Source organism: Pseudopodoces humilis, chromosome 6, assembly GCF_049639895.1.
Source record: "Pseudopodoces humilis isolate 2021_Gansu_Grassland_sample_001 chromosome 6, ASM4963989v1, whole genome shotgun sequence".
NCBI lineage: Eukaryota > Metazoa > Chordata > Aves > Passeriformes > Paridae > Pseudopodoces > Pseudopodoces humilis.
Genome location: NC_142205.1, coordinates 38,074,497 through 38,092,680, shown reverse-complemented (window position 1 = coordinate 38,092,680; position 18,184 = coordinate 38,074,497). Strand labels below are relative to the sequence as shown.

The 18,184-nt window shown below is 34.5% G+C and overlaps 1 protein-coding gene across 1 annotated transcript in view; it reads right to left on the bottom strand.

Annotated features, from left to right (window-relative positions):
• Positions 1 to 3,271: 3,271 nt before the first annotated feature.
• SPOCK3 (SPARC (osteonectin), cwcv and kazal like domains proteoglycan 3) overlaps positions 3,272 to 18,184 on the bottom strand; it is a 163,110-nt gene continuing 148,197 nt past the window's right edge. The window contains exons 8-11 of the mRNA XM_005517609.3: positions 14,282 to 14,503; positions 7,697 to 7,759; positions 6,383 to 6,520; positions 3,272 to 5,353 (exon numbers count right to left, since the gene is read on the bottom strand). Coding sequence (XP_005517666.2) covers positions 5,184 to 5,353; positions 6,383 to 6,520; positions 7,697 to 7,759; positions 14,282 to 14,503 — 593 coding nt within the window. The 3' untranslated portion in view covers positions 3,272 to 5,183. The remainder of the gene's footprint in view (positions 5,354 to 6,382; positions 6,521 to 7,696; positions 7,760 to 14,281; positions 14,504 to 18,184) is intronic.

The following is an 18,184-nucleotide window of genomic DNA, read 5'->3' as shown; positions in this document are numbered from 1 at the left end:
TCACTGCAGTAAGCAAAGGTGAAAACCTCCCAACACAAAATAAAGACATTTATAACTTCCTATAGATACATTTGTTTCTCTCAGGTGGCTGCAACAGATGTTACAGCTGTAAGAATTCTTAAGTCAGTTTTAACCATTTCATACTCAGTGCTAAAATGTATGCCTCCTAGAAACCAAGCATGGTTTTTACAGCAATTTTTTACTTTGGGTAAATTGGCTTGGATTTTACTGGTGCTATCTGTAAAACCATCTCAAAGTTTTGTTTACTTCAATAACGAATGCTTACACTAAAAAAAACAAATAAAAACTTCACCCAACATATCCTGGATTAAAGCATGTTTCAGTTCCTTAACACTAATGCAGCACAATGGAATTAATGTGCATTAAAATAAAATTTACTGCAGAAGTATAATAAAACGGAACAAGTTCTGAAGATGTTTTGCATAATGCACACAACCAATAAAACATGACTTAAACTGTACTTTCAAGAAACTGCATTATTTTTAAGAAAAAAGAATCATGGCATTATGACTGCAAAACTGGATTCTTCCTATACATTGCTATTGCCAGGTGTTTTTTAAAACAGGTGGAAAGCTCAGTAATCTTTGCTAGGTTTCAAACAGAATCAACATATTTTAATAGCCAACACTCTCTTACACCCAAGACTCAAGAAATCATCTCGTGGCCCTCCAGCCTCCCCAGGTATATGGAATCCATCAGAAGCATTACATTTACAGCAGAAGAGATCCAATCTCCTCACAGAGACCAAAGATCAGACGACAATCTCACAGAAACATATTAGTATGTAAGTCTGTGAAGTAAATAAAACTATGAAAAGGGAAAGGAATTGGAGAGTCTTCCCAAAAATGTGTATCTGACATCAATGACAAGACCTCCAGAGCAGACCCATCGGTGCCTTGGGCTGGCTACAGCCAGTTCTTTCAAAATGACACTTGCCTGATGAGCAGAATAATGACCTGAACTGGAATTGGAAGGACCTGTACTGATCTTTTTTTAAATTCCGTAGGCTGCTGGATGCTCCACGAGTTTACAAAACAGCTGTGAATGTTATGGGCAGAGGGTGAAGAGGTGATCTTTCTGTTCATCTTGATCTTAACCAATAAATTTCAACCACCTTGGTAAAAATGGTTACAGGCATGAGCACCAGTTTTGTGCATATCCCTGTCTGAAGTTTTAATCAAATTTTGCAATGGAGTTGTGTGGAAAGCTGGTGAAAAAAATGTAAAGTGTCTTGCATTATTACTAACACCATGGCATGGAGATTCTTTTTAAAAATGGCCACACAGATATCACTTGTAACTCACCTTCAAGGTAACACATACTGCACAGAAGTCTCTTTTTCAGGATTTGATTCAATTAGCATCTGAAACACAATAAAAAATCCAAGTGGAGGTGTCATCTTTTAGGCTAGGCAACCGTTTCCCATTCTTGCTCTGGTTTCTTAACTTCACAATAATTTCTTCTGCCATTTGACTGGATGAATGAACAAATTAGCAAACTGTACCCCTCCTGCACAGCAACTACAGAGACACTGTCTTAACAGAAATCCAATTGTGACAAAAGGTTTAATTCAGCATTGTATTTGCCTTCAGGAGGTGGCTCAGTTTTTTAAAGCTTGGTGTTTTAATTACTCACCCAGTGGTACCTGGTTCAGTTAGATTCTTCCAATCTATTGTATTTTCTTGTCAATACCAATGTCTCTTCACACAGGAACTTGCTGACAAACTATTGTCCACTGCACTTGCTGAAATGAAATTGTGAATATTCTGCAACCAATATATTTAAATTAGCTGAAAAAACAGTTAAAAAATTACAGTACTTCAAATAAATTTGTAATGCTATGGCTTTATTTAAATCCAGTTTTCAAAAGCTTTTAGTAATTAGAAATATGTTCACTGCTCTCAAGAAGAATCTGTAAATAAAAGTACTTTTTAATTTTCTCTGAAGCATAAAGCTAATCCACATCCTGATAACCTTTTATTATTCTACTGGGCAGTGGAATTTTTAAGAAAAATTAAAGGAAATCCAGGTCTTGTCCATGTGCACAAAACAGGCAAAAATTTTCCTGCTATCAATTATGAGCCATCTTCTTCCATCTTGTACAATAATCCGATTCTTGTATAAGCAAACTAATGACACTAATTAATTTCCTTCTAAACTAAACATATCCATGCCTCGATCCAAAATACTCTTTTTAAAGACTATATAATTTGGTATTCCTTATTTTTCAATGAAACTAAGATTAAAAATTCCACACATTCTCAGAAGAGCACAAGGATTTAAACACTGTGTCTGAAAATCTCCAAATTTATATCATGATCTGTGCCTATCTATAAATACATGTGCAGAACTGTAAGATCAAGAAAAAACAACAAATGACGGCAACACCCTAAAATTAGTCAAGGACTCCCAACTGCTTCTTTGCCTGACTGTAGTCATGAGGACAGACATCTGTGCAAATTCTTGCAATTTATAGAAAGCAGGAAAAAGCTTCTGAATGGTTTAAGTTTTTAGTATGTTTATATTACCAGCCTTTAATTATTCTAGCTGCTCCTGATTTCCTGCATTTCTTAAATGTAGGAAAGAAGTGCACAGTGAAGTAGTTTCCAGTTCCTTTGGTATCATGAAAGGTAAGCAATACCACCATACTAATCGACATACAGTTCCCTATCTTTTACAAAACAGAAGGATGTCTTCAAAGAAGACTTACACTGTATCAGCCTCTTCTCTGGCTTTTCCTCAGGAATATGTAACAATCCAATTTTTCGCTGTTTCTCTGCTTTACTTTTGGACCATAAAAATAACCCAAAATTATCTGTATTCCCCACTGTCACTGTTCTTAAGTGAATTTAACTATCTTGAGTTATTTCTGAATTTATGCTAAGTAGCTTTAATACTCAGGGACTATAATGCATCTATACTCCTCTTTCAGTTCAGTGGGGAATTTTCAGGAAAGAAAGAATATAAACTTCTTTCAGGCTCTTCTGCATGACAGTTGTTTTCAAAAAGGTCTTCGTACTGCAATCCCTTTAGACAAAACACATTATGAATTCTCTTTAATTCTCCTAATATCACAAGTTTTAATGAAATGCATTTCCAGTTTGTCATCTAATAACCATTTGTCACATACAAAAAATTCCCCACAACAGTACTTACTGTATCAGTCAATAATGACAACACCTTTTCTTTAGCTTCTTTATTTAAAATCAGTTTATATATCAGTGAATTTCAGTAATAAGAAACTGTTCTCTCACAAAATCCCACTATCAGAATGGTAAACTCTTAACTATCTATTTAAGAAAATAACACAACTATGCCCCACAGATTATTACAGAGCTTGAAAAGAAGTCTCTCTCTTTCTTTACTATGTAATGAAGACAATGTCATAAAAGTACATAACAAAGCTATAGAAAAATCAGGGAAATTACAGAAAACCAGAAGCTCCCCTATGTGTTTTGCCCTACTCAATTATTCTTTAATGGAAATAAAACATGAATGGCTTTATTCAAATAAATACATATTTTATTAGGTAAAATGCATCTGAAACATGAATTCCTCCTGATTCTAAATTTCAGACTATGTAAAAAGTCAAAATGATGGGCTATACTGGCCAAAGGTTGGTTACAAGATTTTTTATTTTGCAAACTATACAGAAACAGTAAAAAAGAAAATGCATTATACTTTTCAATATTACATAAGATAAACATTAGATTTAGTATTTAGAAATAATTCAAATATTATTTAGAAATTAATTCAAATAAGAATCTCATTTTCCTTTTATTAATGATGGGAAACCAGTGATTAATTTTTAAATTATACAACCTGTAGTAATACATTATACAGGCCATGTCAATTTTATTGTGGGCAGAAAGAAACAGATAGGATATGAATGAAGATGGTGGAGTCCCAAAATGTCTACACAATTAATTAACATGCTAACATAAATACAGTGATTAAAGTAATTTTCTCTACAGTAAAATCTTAAGTGCTACTCTACACAATAAGTATAATCTAGACCACATGGTAATTACATAATAATAGGAAAAAATTAAAATAATCCATTTTCTTCATTCCAGCAGCAGTACCTATACTGGTATTAATTTGGTAATTGGGTGTGCTTAGCTATTGCCTAACATCCTATACTGGTATGCATGCTAAAACCTCTCTAGTTCTATTTTGCAAGGCACCTTTACAATACGTTCTATAAGTTTCTGCACTAATAACAGAAAACAACAATGAATTAAGATAAAGAGCAAAACTATTTCCTGAAATAAGAAAATAAAAAGCATCATTATACATTTATTAAAAACTACCTTGGGGCAAGTGACAATACTCTGAAATACAGTCATGTATAAAGGTAATACAATTTTAAGCAAATCTTTTTCCCAATGTAAATTTTTTATGCTAGTCTGATTAGAGAGAAATACAGAAAAACCACAAAAGGTGAAGCAATGTCTAAGTAAATAATGATAAAGCTTACATGAAACGAAAAAAAAAAGGACAAAAAAATTTTATAATTATAGAACTGGTGCTTGTCCATGCTACTGCTTTTGAAAAACCCTTTCAATAATCTAGCCATTTCCTAATAAAAACATAACTACAAATGCAAACCCAAAGGAGGACTTTGCTACAGTTCTCCCTCTTGATTTTTCTCCATACCTTCGGTAATTAAAGGGTGGTTGTGATGCTACCTGTGCACCAATGTTTTTTACTGCAATACATGTCTGATTCATTAAATGGACAACTGCAGGGCCTAAAACACTGACAGAACTGAAGTTAAGTCACAGTATGCATTCTGAAGAGGACATGCACAGTTCCAAGTAAGGGCAAATATCTTTTCAGCAGAATTTTGAAGAGACTGGTTGGCTTTCTAGTGTTTTGCACATAGATATATTTTCAGTAGCACATAACATTTTTTTCTTCAGGCTAGAATTCCAATGTGTTCTCTTCAGTGCAACGGCATTTAAAAACTCAAAAGCACATGATATAATTATTCTTATTTAAACAAAAGAAGTCTATGACTCCAGCTGCAATGTTTGAAATAATCATACAAAATATACATAATTATTAGAACCCTTTTGATCTCGGAGAGCAAAGGGATTTTATGAAATATCATCTTGTCAAATTTAGAAAGGTACAACATTATGGACCTCTTAATATTATCAAATATATCCATCATGATCATCATCATCATCATCATCATCCCCTTCATCTTCATCATCATCTTCAATTTCATCTTCATCATTCATAATTTCATCTTCATCATCTTCATCATCTGTCCATTCATGGAAATCACCAGAGGCAAAATCACCTGAAGTCTCTAAATCAATAGCTAAAAAGGTATGATAGTTATAGAAAAGACTCACAAGATAGACTACATATTTACAGATTATTTTACATAAGCATACAAAAGGCACACCAGAATATTTACTTTCAGGACAACTACAGAGTGTTACATAAAAACAAAATATAAATAATATGACGATTCTTTTGTCATAAAAAATCCACCTCAATTTTGAATTAATTTCTCAATGTTAACAAAAGGAAACAAATTTTATGGATTTGTAGAACTATAATGAGTGCTAGGAACAAGTGAAAAAATTTAAGTCCAACTTACAGATGACAATAAGGACTACCGATAATATACCCTGACTATTGTTCACTTCTTACATATTGTCTTGAACTATATAAAACTGTCCATTTATCTAGGAATGATTCTGCATCAGATGGACAATAGGCCTGAGCTTGTACCTCAAATACTGTGTACAATTTACTCTCTGCTTCAGGCTATGTTCTTTTGTTGGAGAAGAAGTGAAAAGGAGTCATGAATGACTTTTGTTTTTGTTTTTTTAAAAAAAGAGGAAAAGTACTTTTTTTTTTCATCTTTTATATCTGGGACATCAAATAAAGGTGACATGGGAATTCTTGGAAGAAGCTGCACAGTGCTGTAGGGAAGGGAAAAATAAGGGAAGATTTAGTGTGCTAAAAAGTTTTGGTAACTCCCTCAAATATAAACTGAAAAAAATGTCAAACAGAATTCACTTGCATGCCGATTACCCAAAGGAATTTCATGAAATATTCTGGGACTTATCTAATGCTGCTCTAGAAAATTAATTTTTCCTGGGTTTATATACACTATGCCAAGCACATGTAAGGAGTCTATTAATAGTTGACACAGTGACAGGAGCTCCAAAAAAAAAATAAAATTAAGCAATAACAATAGGAAATTATAATTTGTTGGGTTTTGTATCAAAATCCATGTAGTTGGGTCCCACACTTCTTACTGAAGAAATTTAACCTGGTTGTCAATCAAAGGGAAAAACACCTCTAAACTGAACACCACAGAAAGTTCTTAGCTTACCACATTCTGCTGCACCATTTGTTCTGGATCCTGACACTTCATTGCCATATCTGTCCACACACCAGCACTGCCCTAGGCTTCCGTGGCACTGACTTGGCTTGTAATACCCATCCTCATCACAGAAGGGGATGTACTGCCCTGCAAGATAGATAGATAGATAGATAGATATAGATATATATGTTGAATAAGTGTATTAAAATCCATGTCTTGGCCAATGTCACAATTATAGCAGAAAGCAACTACCTTTTGCTGCTTCATCATTTCAGACTCTACGCTGACTGCTTTAGTAATACTAAATTCAGTTGACTCAAAGTGACTGAAAGTATCAAATGTGGGAGGGAAAGTGACACAAATCAGTCTTGGACTGATTTCAAGAAATCAAGTGAGCGATCTTGCTTTAAATTTTTGGTTGATCCTGTGATACATATTTCTTACTCCCTGAATATCTCGGTCCAGATTTTCACTGTATTCTGGTGAAAGGGTTGAAATGTAGGGCCCACTCGTGAACGGGACGTTCTATCATCTGTGGACTACAAACAAGTCTGAATAGTAAAGGCCAGACTTCCTAACAAACTATCTGCTACAAGGAGTTATTTGTGTTTAATATGTATTTTAAAAAACACTTATTTACACACTAAGATGCAATTATTCCACCAGAGAAGATGAATGCAACAGAACACACCATAGAGAACTGTAAAAAATTAATACTAAATTTGCATTTATATGTATAGAAAGGGCTTATTTTGTGAGGCAGTGACTTGCCTACAGCTGAATAATCCATTGTTTATCACTTGGACCAAATGGAGACCACAAAGAACAAAATATTCATATGCAAGCATTTGAAGTGTACAGTTCTTGTTAGAAACCATCTTTATGAGAAATAAGGATACAGTTTTGACTGCTTGGGTCCAAGCCTTTTATTGCAGCTTTTACAAAGTAACTAGTGGTAAATGAAGACTTTACACTTTTCAGAAATATTGATGCAGTATAAACTGATTCACAACAAAGATTTAAATTACTTACAGAATATTACAGTTAAAGGATCAGCAAAAATACTACTTTAGAAGTACCTTATGCTGTCCCTTCTGTAACTGTAAAAATGTACCTTCTATCAGGATAGTAACACAAATGTAAGAGCTTTTGGTAGGTAACATCATAAAACCAAGTTTAATAGCTTTCAAAAATTTCATAAATTTTGCTGCTGAGATTTACTGTGGTCTATCTTCATTGGATTAATATTGATTTTGTGTTGCTGTTTAACTAGGGTTATTTATGTAAGTAATAAAACCTTCAAAAGAATGATCTATGGCTCACCTAGGAGCTTCTTTCCTCCTTGCTGCTTCTGAATGTTGCTGAGTTCTGTCTGGCAAGGTGGGTCTAAAAGGACATAAAAAATGTTGAACAGGTTACACAGTATCTAGGACAGACAGCACATGACTACATTTTCAGAGTTTGCTATGCTGTAAGGTCACTCTTATTGATCTTATGAAACACACACATCTGAAAAAAAAAATCATAACCAACTTTGCTACAGTTCCAGAATTATGAATCTGCACACCACCATGGATATGTGCAGCACACCACTCCCAGTTAACTCATCTCCAAGTGAGCCTCTAGCCACTAGTCTGGTAGACTGAGGAATGCTAGACCAAAATAGTAACTCTATCACACCCTACCTTACTGGTCTATAAAAATCAGTGTAACTGCTTGCTTCATGTATTAGCTAAAAACAGGACGGCTCTTTAAATTTCTTCCCTTTTCTCCGTTTTAGAAGTTATGTTCCAATTTTGTATTTCACACACTACACACTAAGAAAATAAGACCTTTCTCTTCACTGAAGTCTGCAAGATTGTGATTCTCTGGCAACAATGTAAGACTGGGTCCCATGGGTACGAAACCCCATGTGCATCAAACTAACTTAAAAATGGAGGCCAAACTTTTGATAAGTTGATGATTCTAAGAAGCAGAATATGTATCAAAATTCAGTTTTCCATTCTTCAGCTACAGCTTGTTCTAGTTCTGAAAAATTTCATTTTTTACTGTCCACAGAAGAAAGTCACAGTATGCCCCATGAATGGGAAGAAAATAAGATGTGAACGTATTTACATCACTGTTCAATAAGTGAAAGAATCAAAAACAGAAAAGCACTAATTAATCTCTGAACAATGGCACTGCAAAGCACATTAGACCATTATTAGCACCAGGGCATTTCTCATTCTGAACCAGCAATGGAATTACTGAGTTTACTCATAGGTGTCTTTAGCCTGCACCATTCCCAGACAAAATCTTACATTACATGAATACTAATTGCATTTTCCATTTTAGCAGACTCTGATAAATTATAATACATCCTGCCATGTACTTAACTCAAGGATCCCTTTTTCTCCATGCAAATAGAAAAAGGTGTTTGAGCTGGTTTAAAGATGAGTAAGACTGGCCCAGCCCATTGATGCAGAACACATGTAAGACCAGAACCCAGTCACTATGTAGGGCACACTGGTGACAAATGCCTAGATGAACAGCCTAGTTATTCCCAACAGGCCTTTGGTTTTATCTTAGAGAGTGAAAAAAAAACCTAGTAGACAATAATAACCCCTAACTGGCAGCAGGCTGTTCATTTCTCTTGGTTTTATATTTTAAATAACATTTACATATGCAATACATTTAAAGAAGCTTATCAGTGTTTCCAGTGGCCTCAACTCTAGTGGGCCTGGCTTTCCACACTAAATCTATAATGATTCTGTGAAGGCCTTAAGGGTAGGCTCTGCTTTCAAAATACTGTCAACAGGAGTCTTAATGCAAGAAGAATTTTTCAGGAGTTGTCTTTCCAGACAAAAAAGCAATTTATCTGTGTGCTCTTGAAAAATCACTGCGATTTGACATCATTGGGTCGGTATTGGATTTTAATAATTCAGCCTTTGAGTATTTGTTGAGACAACATGAAGTTTTACTTTTTTCATTGTGAGAAGTACTTTTAGGATGATCATTCTCACTATTTCATTACCTTTCAAAACTAAGGTTTCTGTCTTTCCCAATATTTGATGATTTTAAACTCTTAATGCTACAACATTCTGAGGATCGATTATTTCTTAACTAAAGGTATATTCTACTACCATTAATCTAATAAGTGATAGTCATTTATCATACAAATATCACAGGTTATAAGGACCTCGGAATTGGATTAATTTGGCAGGGTTAGATTAATGGTTGGGTAATGTCACAGAATTATTCTATTCTATTCTATTCTATTCTATTCTATTCTATTCTATTCTATTCTATTCTATTCTATTCTATTCTATTCTATTCTATTCTATTCTATTCTATTCTATTCTATTCTATTCTATTCTATTCTATTCTATTCTATTCCATTCCATTCCATTCCATTCCATTCCATTCCATTCTATTCTCTCCTCTTCTGCAAAAGAGATGGGAAATACACCAATGAAGAATTAGCCAAATAGGAAGAATACGTGTATTTTTTTCATGAAAAATGATCCTAAATTAGAAACAGAGATATGCACACATGAACACTAACATGTGGAAATGTAAAAATTATGAATAATGCCTAAAGAAAAAAAATATAGCTATAAGTGTTTGGTGGCATAATTACAAAAAGGAATACCACTAACCAAGAGGTAACAAGGCAACGTGAGGTAGTAGTTACTTACCCAAAACACTCTTCTTCTCAGAAGTTAGGTCTTCAAGATTCACACTTAAGCTTTGCTTCTCAGGATAAAAGCAGCAAAAACTCTTAACAGTACTAAATCACTCTAGTGCTTAAAACTTTCAAAAAGAATGGTAGGCTAGAAGTTCAACCAACTCCTTTTGGCTCACAGCACAATTCCTTTTTCCTCTCTTCCCAAATCATAATGACTCCCTCTTTATTTGCAGCTTAGTTCCTAAGTTTGAAAAGCTTTATTTTAGATTTCTGAAGTTATTTCAATAAAAAAAAAGCAGTCACTGGTCAACTTATGACAGTCTTGAGCCAAGAGAGAAAAAAAAAATCTTTTACAAAAATCAGGGTGGCAGTTTCCCTTGAAATAGCAATGAATCTGACATCAGTCTGTCTGAAAATCTGAACACAAATAAGGTATCTAAATCATCTTCATCCTTAATCAACTTTCACAGATGTGGCAGGAATTGTCCTTCTGCTAACATCAGTGCATGGCTGGGAGTGAATCCTGCACCACACACCACCAGCCACTCACAGTTTGCCAGTGCTCAAAGTACTGGTGCACACCAGGGTATCCAATGTTATTAACAATGGCCCTTGAGACACCAATATCCAGTCATGTCAAGAAGTGCTTCAAGGTTAGCACGATTAAGCTTTGATTTACCAAAATAGAACATTAACAGATCAACTGGAGTCAAACTGGTAGGTTTGACAAAGAATGTCTATGATTTTTAATAGATAGCTCTCAAGGAGCTGTGACCCATACAGTGAGCCTCTGACTTTCAGAGATTCTCATTACACAAATATAAAACAGTGATTTTCTTCACCTCTGAAGCAGATAGTATTTGGCAGAGCCCCTAGGTTCTGGAATATGGTCCACTGCAGATAAGGCTGCAGTGACATCTTGCCTGTACTTGGGGTCAGGCATTGTAATTGTTGGACGGCCATGGTTTCTATTTCAGGGATCTGAAGCATCAATAATACTCTTCAAGAAGTCTGCCAGGGAAGCTCATTTATGATCATCATTTACCTAGACAAAAGCATGTTACATCTTCTTTTGTAACTATCTGTAAATATATTTGAAGTCCTCGCAATCTTAAGACCGGCAAATACAAATCATGGTAATTATCAATTCTTCTGTGAAAGAGGGACTGTTTTTAAAATGTCTTCAAGGAATGACAGACAGAACAACCTCTAAGAAAACACACCTAGAGAAGTGCTGGACTAATAGATACATGCAGAGGCCTGTAGTAAAGAAATACTTTACTGCCAAGCATTAACACTCTCAGCAAAATTGGTTACTCCCCTACTCTGAATCAGTGATACAACAAAACAAGGCTGCAGTAATAGATTACTGGCAGAAAAAAAAACCAGCCTGTAAAAAGGCCAACATTGCAAAGGCTCCAGCATTTAGGTAAGCACTAAAGTGTCATTGAACAACTAAGAAAGTTGAACAACTAAGAAGATAGGTGCTGAAACACTTGCATGGATTGTTGAAACTGGAGCGCCATAGTGATCAAAGTGTACAGAAAGACTTGCAAGGAACGCTGGAACAGTGCAGATTTTGATGTATTGCAGAAATGCATTTTAAGGCCTTGGATATACCTCAGAAATACTGAACTACATTTAAAGCAGAGTAAGGGTAATAAAAAATGCAATAAGCATCACTGGACTGTACCTCAGTGTTTAACCATTCACGAAGGCGGGACATCTACTACAGAAAGATAATCTTCTCCACAAGAAAGATATGACTTCAGGATTCATCAAAAAGTTGCCTATATTGACTAGAGGTAGTTAGCAATGTTCAGTAATAGGTCTAATGTATTGCAATCCAGCAGAAAGAAAGAGTGAGAAGAGTTTCAAGTACTTGTTCAATCCTGACAATCTTGCACAGTAAAACTAAGATCAAAGACCATGAGAACTTCTCAGATAATGACTCCAGCAAATACCGTGCACTTTTAAAAAGCACAATGAAATTGCTATCCCAGTATGATATATATGATTGACTAAATTTTGTATTCCTTTAGAACATTAATCAACAACAGTACTGTAAAGCCACTGATCTGCCCAGAAAGTACTACTACATGGCTTGAAGCATTCTGTTAATATCAACTTATTTTAATAAACATCAGAAAGAAACTGCTGAAAGTTTCAGAAAGGCTTAGTTTAAGGCCTTATTTTGATCATTCCATCAAGTAAAATATAACCAGACATGAACATATATTCCACGGCTCGGCATAACAATGCGAATTACAAACAAGAGAATTCAATGGGTCACTAATTCACTAGGGAAGTAGGGCTCAGACAGTTGTGCAACAGCTAATAATAAGACATGACAAAAGAAGACTATAAGATTTCTTTCTCACACCGAAGAACAGAGAATACAGATTTTGATGACATTGTTCATTTTGAAGGATGAAGTGCATGTTTAATGTGCAAGGGCTGCTGAAACTGAGATTTCACTTCATATACAATATTTAGGAGACATCTTTTTACTATATTCTCAAACACACTGTTGTATCAAAGACTATCTAATCTGTTTGAAATCACCACCTTATATGAACACCATTATCAAGACAGTGAGGAAACTGGTAAAAAGGGGAAGAAAAGCTTGATAATGTTGAGTTCTGCTGTGTGAAGAATCAGTGCCACTGAAAGATGGATTTGTTGGGAGTCCCATTTCATAGTGTTTAGATCAGTCTTTATAATACCATCCTCAGGTTCTAACAGTACACTGAACTAATATTACGCACAAAATGTGTTTATTAGGTAAGAAAATGCAAAACTACTTGAAACTGGTCTGTGGAAGCGTTTTCTTAATGCCCTGGTTATGCCATGCATACATTATATGTAATTCCTGGAAAAAACCTTGGACCATAGTAGGCCATGTGTAATTTGCTGTACTTCCTCTGGCAATAGGAAAGAATTATACTGCCATCCAAAGACTAAGGGTATTTATACATTAAGCTGAAATTATTGTGGTCTTTTTTTATTTTATAGACAAATGAACAAAACATGTTATGTTCTTTAAGAGGTTCATTACTTCTGGGATGGGCTATTTTAAATTTGCTAGTGTTGGTGGCACTATATACAGGCATATAAAAAAATCCAGCAAAAGTTATTGTTCTACTATAAAACAAACACAATCTTTTGAAAGCTTAAATGTTAACATTTTAACAAAAAAGTTAACGAAGTAGAGATATCTGCTATTTAGTAGTTATCTACAGAAGTACAGCTTTATTTTTACTTAGATTTCCAACTGGCAGATGTGGCATGATAAAAACCTTGATTTTCACAGAAATCAGAATGAAACCATTAATGTTGAATGCTAATGGAATTTATCATGAGTTTTAAGGGTACAAGTGAGATTTAAAGACTGATAGTAAAACTTTCAAAAAGGCTGAATTAGTTTAGCAAACTTTCCACCAAATCAGTTTTATCTCCTTGATCGGCAGTAGAAGTTTGAACCCTAGTTTAGAAAAGCTCCCTAATGTTAGTAAGAAAAATGCAAGGGTTATTCTGACCAACTTCACACATTATTCAATGAGTGAATTTCTTGATATGTTACAAATAACTTGATTATATAGTTTACATGATGTCTCACCTATGTCTAAAATTGTTATATATTCCTCAGGAAAACAATGCTTATAGGTTGTGTTTATTTGTCTAACCAAAATTACATCAGAACATTAAAAAGAGATTCAAGCAGGCAATAAAAACCAACTTGTTTTAGGTCTAAATGACTGGAAATAACTTTATCCATAATGTTCATTCAGCTATTTTATTAGGCTCATTGAACATTAAGATACCCTACATTAGCTATAAAAAAGTTAATTTTTTAATGTAGGCAAAGTAGACTGGGAAAGAAATAATTTAAGCAATTTTGTTCCTTATTTTCATCTCTATTCCTCTACATACATACTGAATTTTGGCATGGGGAACAATATAGCTGCAAAAGCATTAGTGGCAGTGTTGCACTTTATTTAGAATCCTTGAATTTCTAGCAAGCTTTTCCATTTAGCCTGAGTCCTTTATCCTTTTTTTTTTTTTTTTTTTGGGGGGGGGGTTACTTCATTTTAGGTGTTCACTGTATGTCACAAACCTTAACACAAATTCATTGCACAGCATTTCAGAGCTTGTAGTTCACTGTAATCTTTTTAATATGTTAATAAAAAGATAAAGCCAAACAAAAGGTCAGTCATATACAGGTTGATCTCATCTTTTACCTTGCTGTCTTTGGAAGCAGTAGCACCACTCATTGTTAGATATCAAACTGTCTTTGTACGTGTCACAAGAATTGAAGAACGCCCTGGTGCATGGCTCGTTCTTGTCAAGGTAAATGCTTCCAAGTTCTGACTGGTCCAACAACAGGTCATAGTTCGTATCGAGCCTATTAAACATCCAGCCGAGGGAGTCTTTGCAAATTGGCAAAATGCTGGTATCAAATCCTAAGAGGCAAAACAAAAATAATAAAAATTATGTAGGAGGAAAGCTAGATCAGCTGCTGATCCCAGCCACCATGAAAGAATGCTGCATCATGGAAGTAACTCTGGTGGTACATAGATAACATAAATCAACAGTTTATGTTATTGAAATGCACACAGAAATTATATGTCAGATTCACTTTTAAAGTCACTAAATTAACCTGCCAAAAAAATCAATCCTACAGTCACCCTCAAGACTTTCAGAAATATGAGGTTTTGTGTCAAATATTATACATAAAGCATGCACATTATGTACAATAATAAATGATATACAATGATTTCCTGAAAAATAATACTGATGAGGAATTTAAGTGATATTATAAATCAGGAGAATGAAACTTCAGTGGTTTGCAAAGTTTACAAAACCAAGAAGAGAATGACTTCCAGGTAACTTGTAGGAGTCTGTGCTTGTTTTTTTGTTTTTTTTTTTGTTGTTCTGATAAGATACATTTAAATCTATGAAAAAAGAACATGATAGTTGGTCTCAGCAATGCTTTCAAAATTGTATTTTATCTTTATATGGTGTACTTTCTGTCTTGGAGGAGGCCATGGAAAAGATGATTGCTAAGAGCAGCTGGCTGCCAGTGTCGTACTTACCTACACACCTTACACCTTCCTAAATCACTGCTTGAAAAAATGGTCAAATGGAACAGGCTGAGTTAATTACTCCTGTAGCCACACCTCCCATTGATGTTTCCTGCATGAACTTTAAAGTACATGCAGACTTGCCTATGGACATGAAAGGGAAATGCAGAAACCACCATGCCTCTTGCCTCTGTTGAAGCTGTGAGCTGCAGATGATACAAACACATTCTTTCTCTGGTTCATGTACTGTGGGTCACACCACAGGCCAATGGGGCCAGGCAGTCGAGTACACACTCTAACGCAGAAGAAGATTTAGTGCTACTAATCATTATTCTTCTCAAAACTTTTAAGTTAAAACTGAGCACTGAAAAAATGAGATGGGTAGATGGAGATGGCTATAGAAAAGTTGACGTGAGTGCACACAGGAATTCCCTATTTCTATTGCTCTTGAAAATCAAGCCTGCCTGCTTTTGCTGTTACTGACAACGGTAAGGAAATCTGAAAAGTGCTTCTATACTGCTTAACAGGTTTCATCCAATAATTGCATTTAGAAGTCATTAGATGTCCTTTTAGATATATATGTAAATATACTACTCTGTGGTAGAATGACCATCTCAGAAAGAAAAAGATAGCTGATAGCATCAAAACTCCCTGTGCAACTCAGACCAACACATAAAATCCTTTTCCCCAGAAATTCTAAGTTAACTATGAATTCTCATCAGGGTGATCTCACTTTTTCTAGTTCCCTGATGATCTGTTGCATTATTTATTATTTTTGTTTGATAGAAAAAAGACAAAAAAAGCAAAAATATTTAAGCCAGCCATTTCATATTTATATAGTTTTCATGTGTTTAACGCAACTTAAAAACATACCAAATCACTCAGCCAGAGATCTCTTTCCCTTCCTCTTCAGCCCCTGATAAAACATCAGGATGAAATTTACTTTCTGTGGATTACGAAGAGCAGAGAGATACAGGACCCAATTGAATGAATAAGGATATAGAGTAAAAGTCTTATGCAACCTTATCTGTAAAAGGTATCAGAATTTTCCAACAGGTGTTTCAGACTAGGAAAAAACTGGAAGGTTCCTCCATCTTAAAACATTTTTTTAAGGATTAACGTTCAGTGTAACATTATTTACCTGCAAGACTCTGCTCCTGAATGCTTCTTAATACATCCTCTCTTAATTCTGCTTTTAGCTAGAGATCCTCCTCATGACCTTGGGTACCAGAAGAGGTCAAGTGAAACATAATGCTGCCTATCCTGCCTTTTGTGTACGTGCATCACAGGAGAAATTTTTATTATACTCACAATTTTTTTTCTGAATTTAGCACTCTGGCCAGCTCACCGAATTGTAATAGATGGGGCAGAAATAGAACAACTATGATTTTAACTAATTAGATGCCAACTAGAAGGGAATTTAAGATAAAAGCCACTTTAAAGATGTATTTAAGGATAGACCTTGGGGGCCAAAGTAACCGAAGATAATACTTCTGCATGTGGAAATTCAAGCTGAAGTTTCTTGAAAGAGGCATCACTTTCAAGCTTGTGACAAAGTATTTTTAAATCAGCATTTGTGGCTCATGCTGGCAAAGCTCATATAAAGCATTTGCATTTTAGGATACTAGAAGGCAGTTTTATGTTTTTAATAAACTACACTAAGGAAAAGCAGTAACTCCCCCACCCCACCCCAAACATCTGCTTATTTTACAGAATGGGAAGGGACCCAAAAGGATCATCAAGTCCAACTCCTCAGTCAGTTTCAAATTATACTCTAAAAATAAACAAATTTACCTGAAAAATAGTGAAAGAGAACTGAACATTTCAAAGGTGTATACACCACTAAATTAAGGTTGGAACAATATTATACAATTGCATAAGATTTTATCCCTGTGTTTTTCTTTATTTCCTTAACTACGATTAGCCTGTAACTGGAGTGCATCCTCTGTTCCCATTCCTCAATTTTTTTCTCACTTCTTTCTATACAGCTTTAAGATTTTTGAAAAAGTGATATTACATTTTTCATAATTAAGGACAAAACTTGAAAGTAAAAAAATTTGCATTGGAGTCAGCAATATAAATAAAAGGCATATAATTTTATTATAGATCACTGATACCAACAGGACAGCACCAGAAAAATGTTATTATGTTATAATATTTTCAATAAATCCTGTCAAAGGTCAACATAACCATAGCTGAATATTTAAATATAGAGTATGAAGTCTGATATTCGTGACATGGTCTTCCTAGAAGATGAGAATATATTATTCCAGTACATCAGAACTAATAAACCTACTTCAAACAATAACATTTCATATAAGAAAATCTTACCGTTATTAAAACTGTCATAACCTATCTGTTAAATAGCATCAGATACTGGAAGAAAAAAAGCACTATGGTTCATGGGGTCTAACCTTCTACTAAATAAATGCTTGATTTAATAATTTTAAAACTGATCATGCTTTACCTTAAAAGCAATTTATATTTCTTTTATCAGAGTTCAATTCTGAAGTAGTTTGTATTTTCATTTACAGCCCAGATATATTTGGTGTTGTTTTTACTAGTTTTGTGTTCTTCCTCTTGTTTAGTATATACAATTTTGTTGTAAATAGAGAAAAATCGCATTTCTTCTTAGTTTTCATTGGTCTTGTTTCATCAAGCCGAAGTCTTTCACAATCACCAGTCACTGCAATACAGAACCATCTGAAATCTAGGTCAAATATTAGCTTTGCTCAAATAAATATAATAAATAAATATGGCTCAAGTATTTCAGAGGTAAACCAGGCAGGTCTTGACAGAGATAGAAACAACTTTGTCTGATGTAAAATGGAGCATTCCATCTCCTCCAGAACTGCTACACCACAAAAAGATCATCGCTTTGGGTCTATATACACATTACCAACTCTTTTAGAGATTCTTGTGGCAAAATTCTTGGTTCATTTTAAAAGAACCTTTACTGAACTGTCCAAACTTAGAATTATCAGAAGTACCTTCTCTCAACAATGACTTGCTTTCTCTATTGTAATATTGATAAAATAATACATCTTGAAGCTGATATAC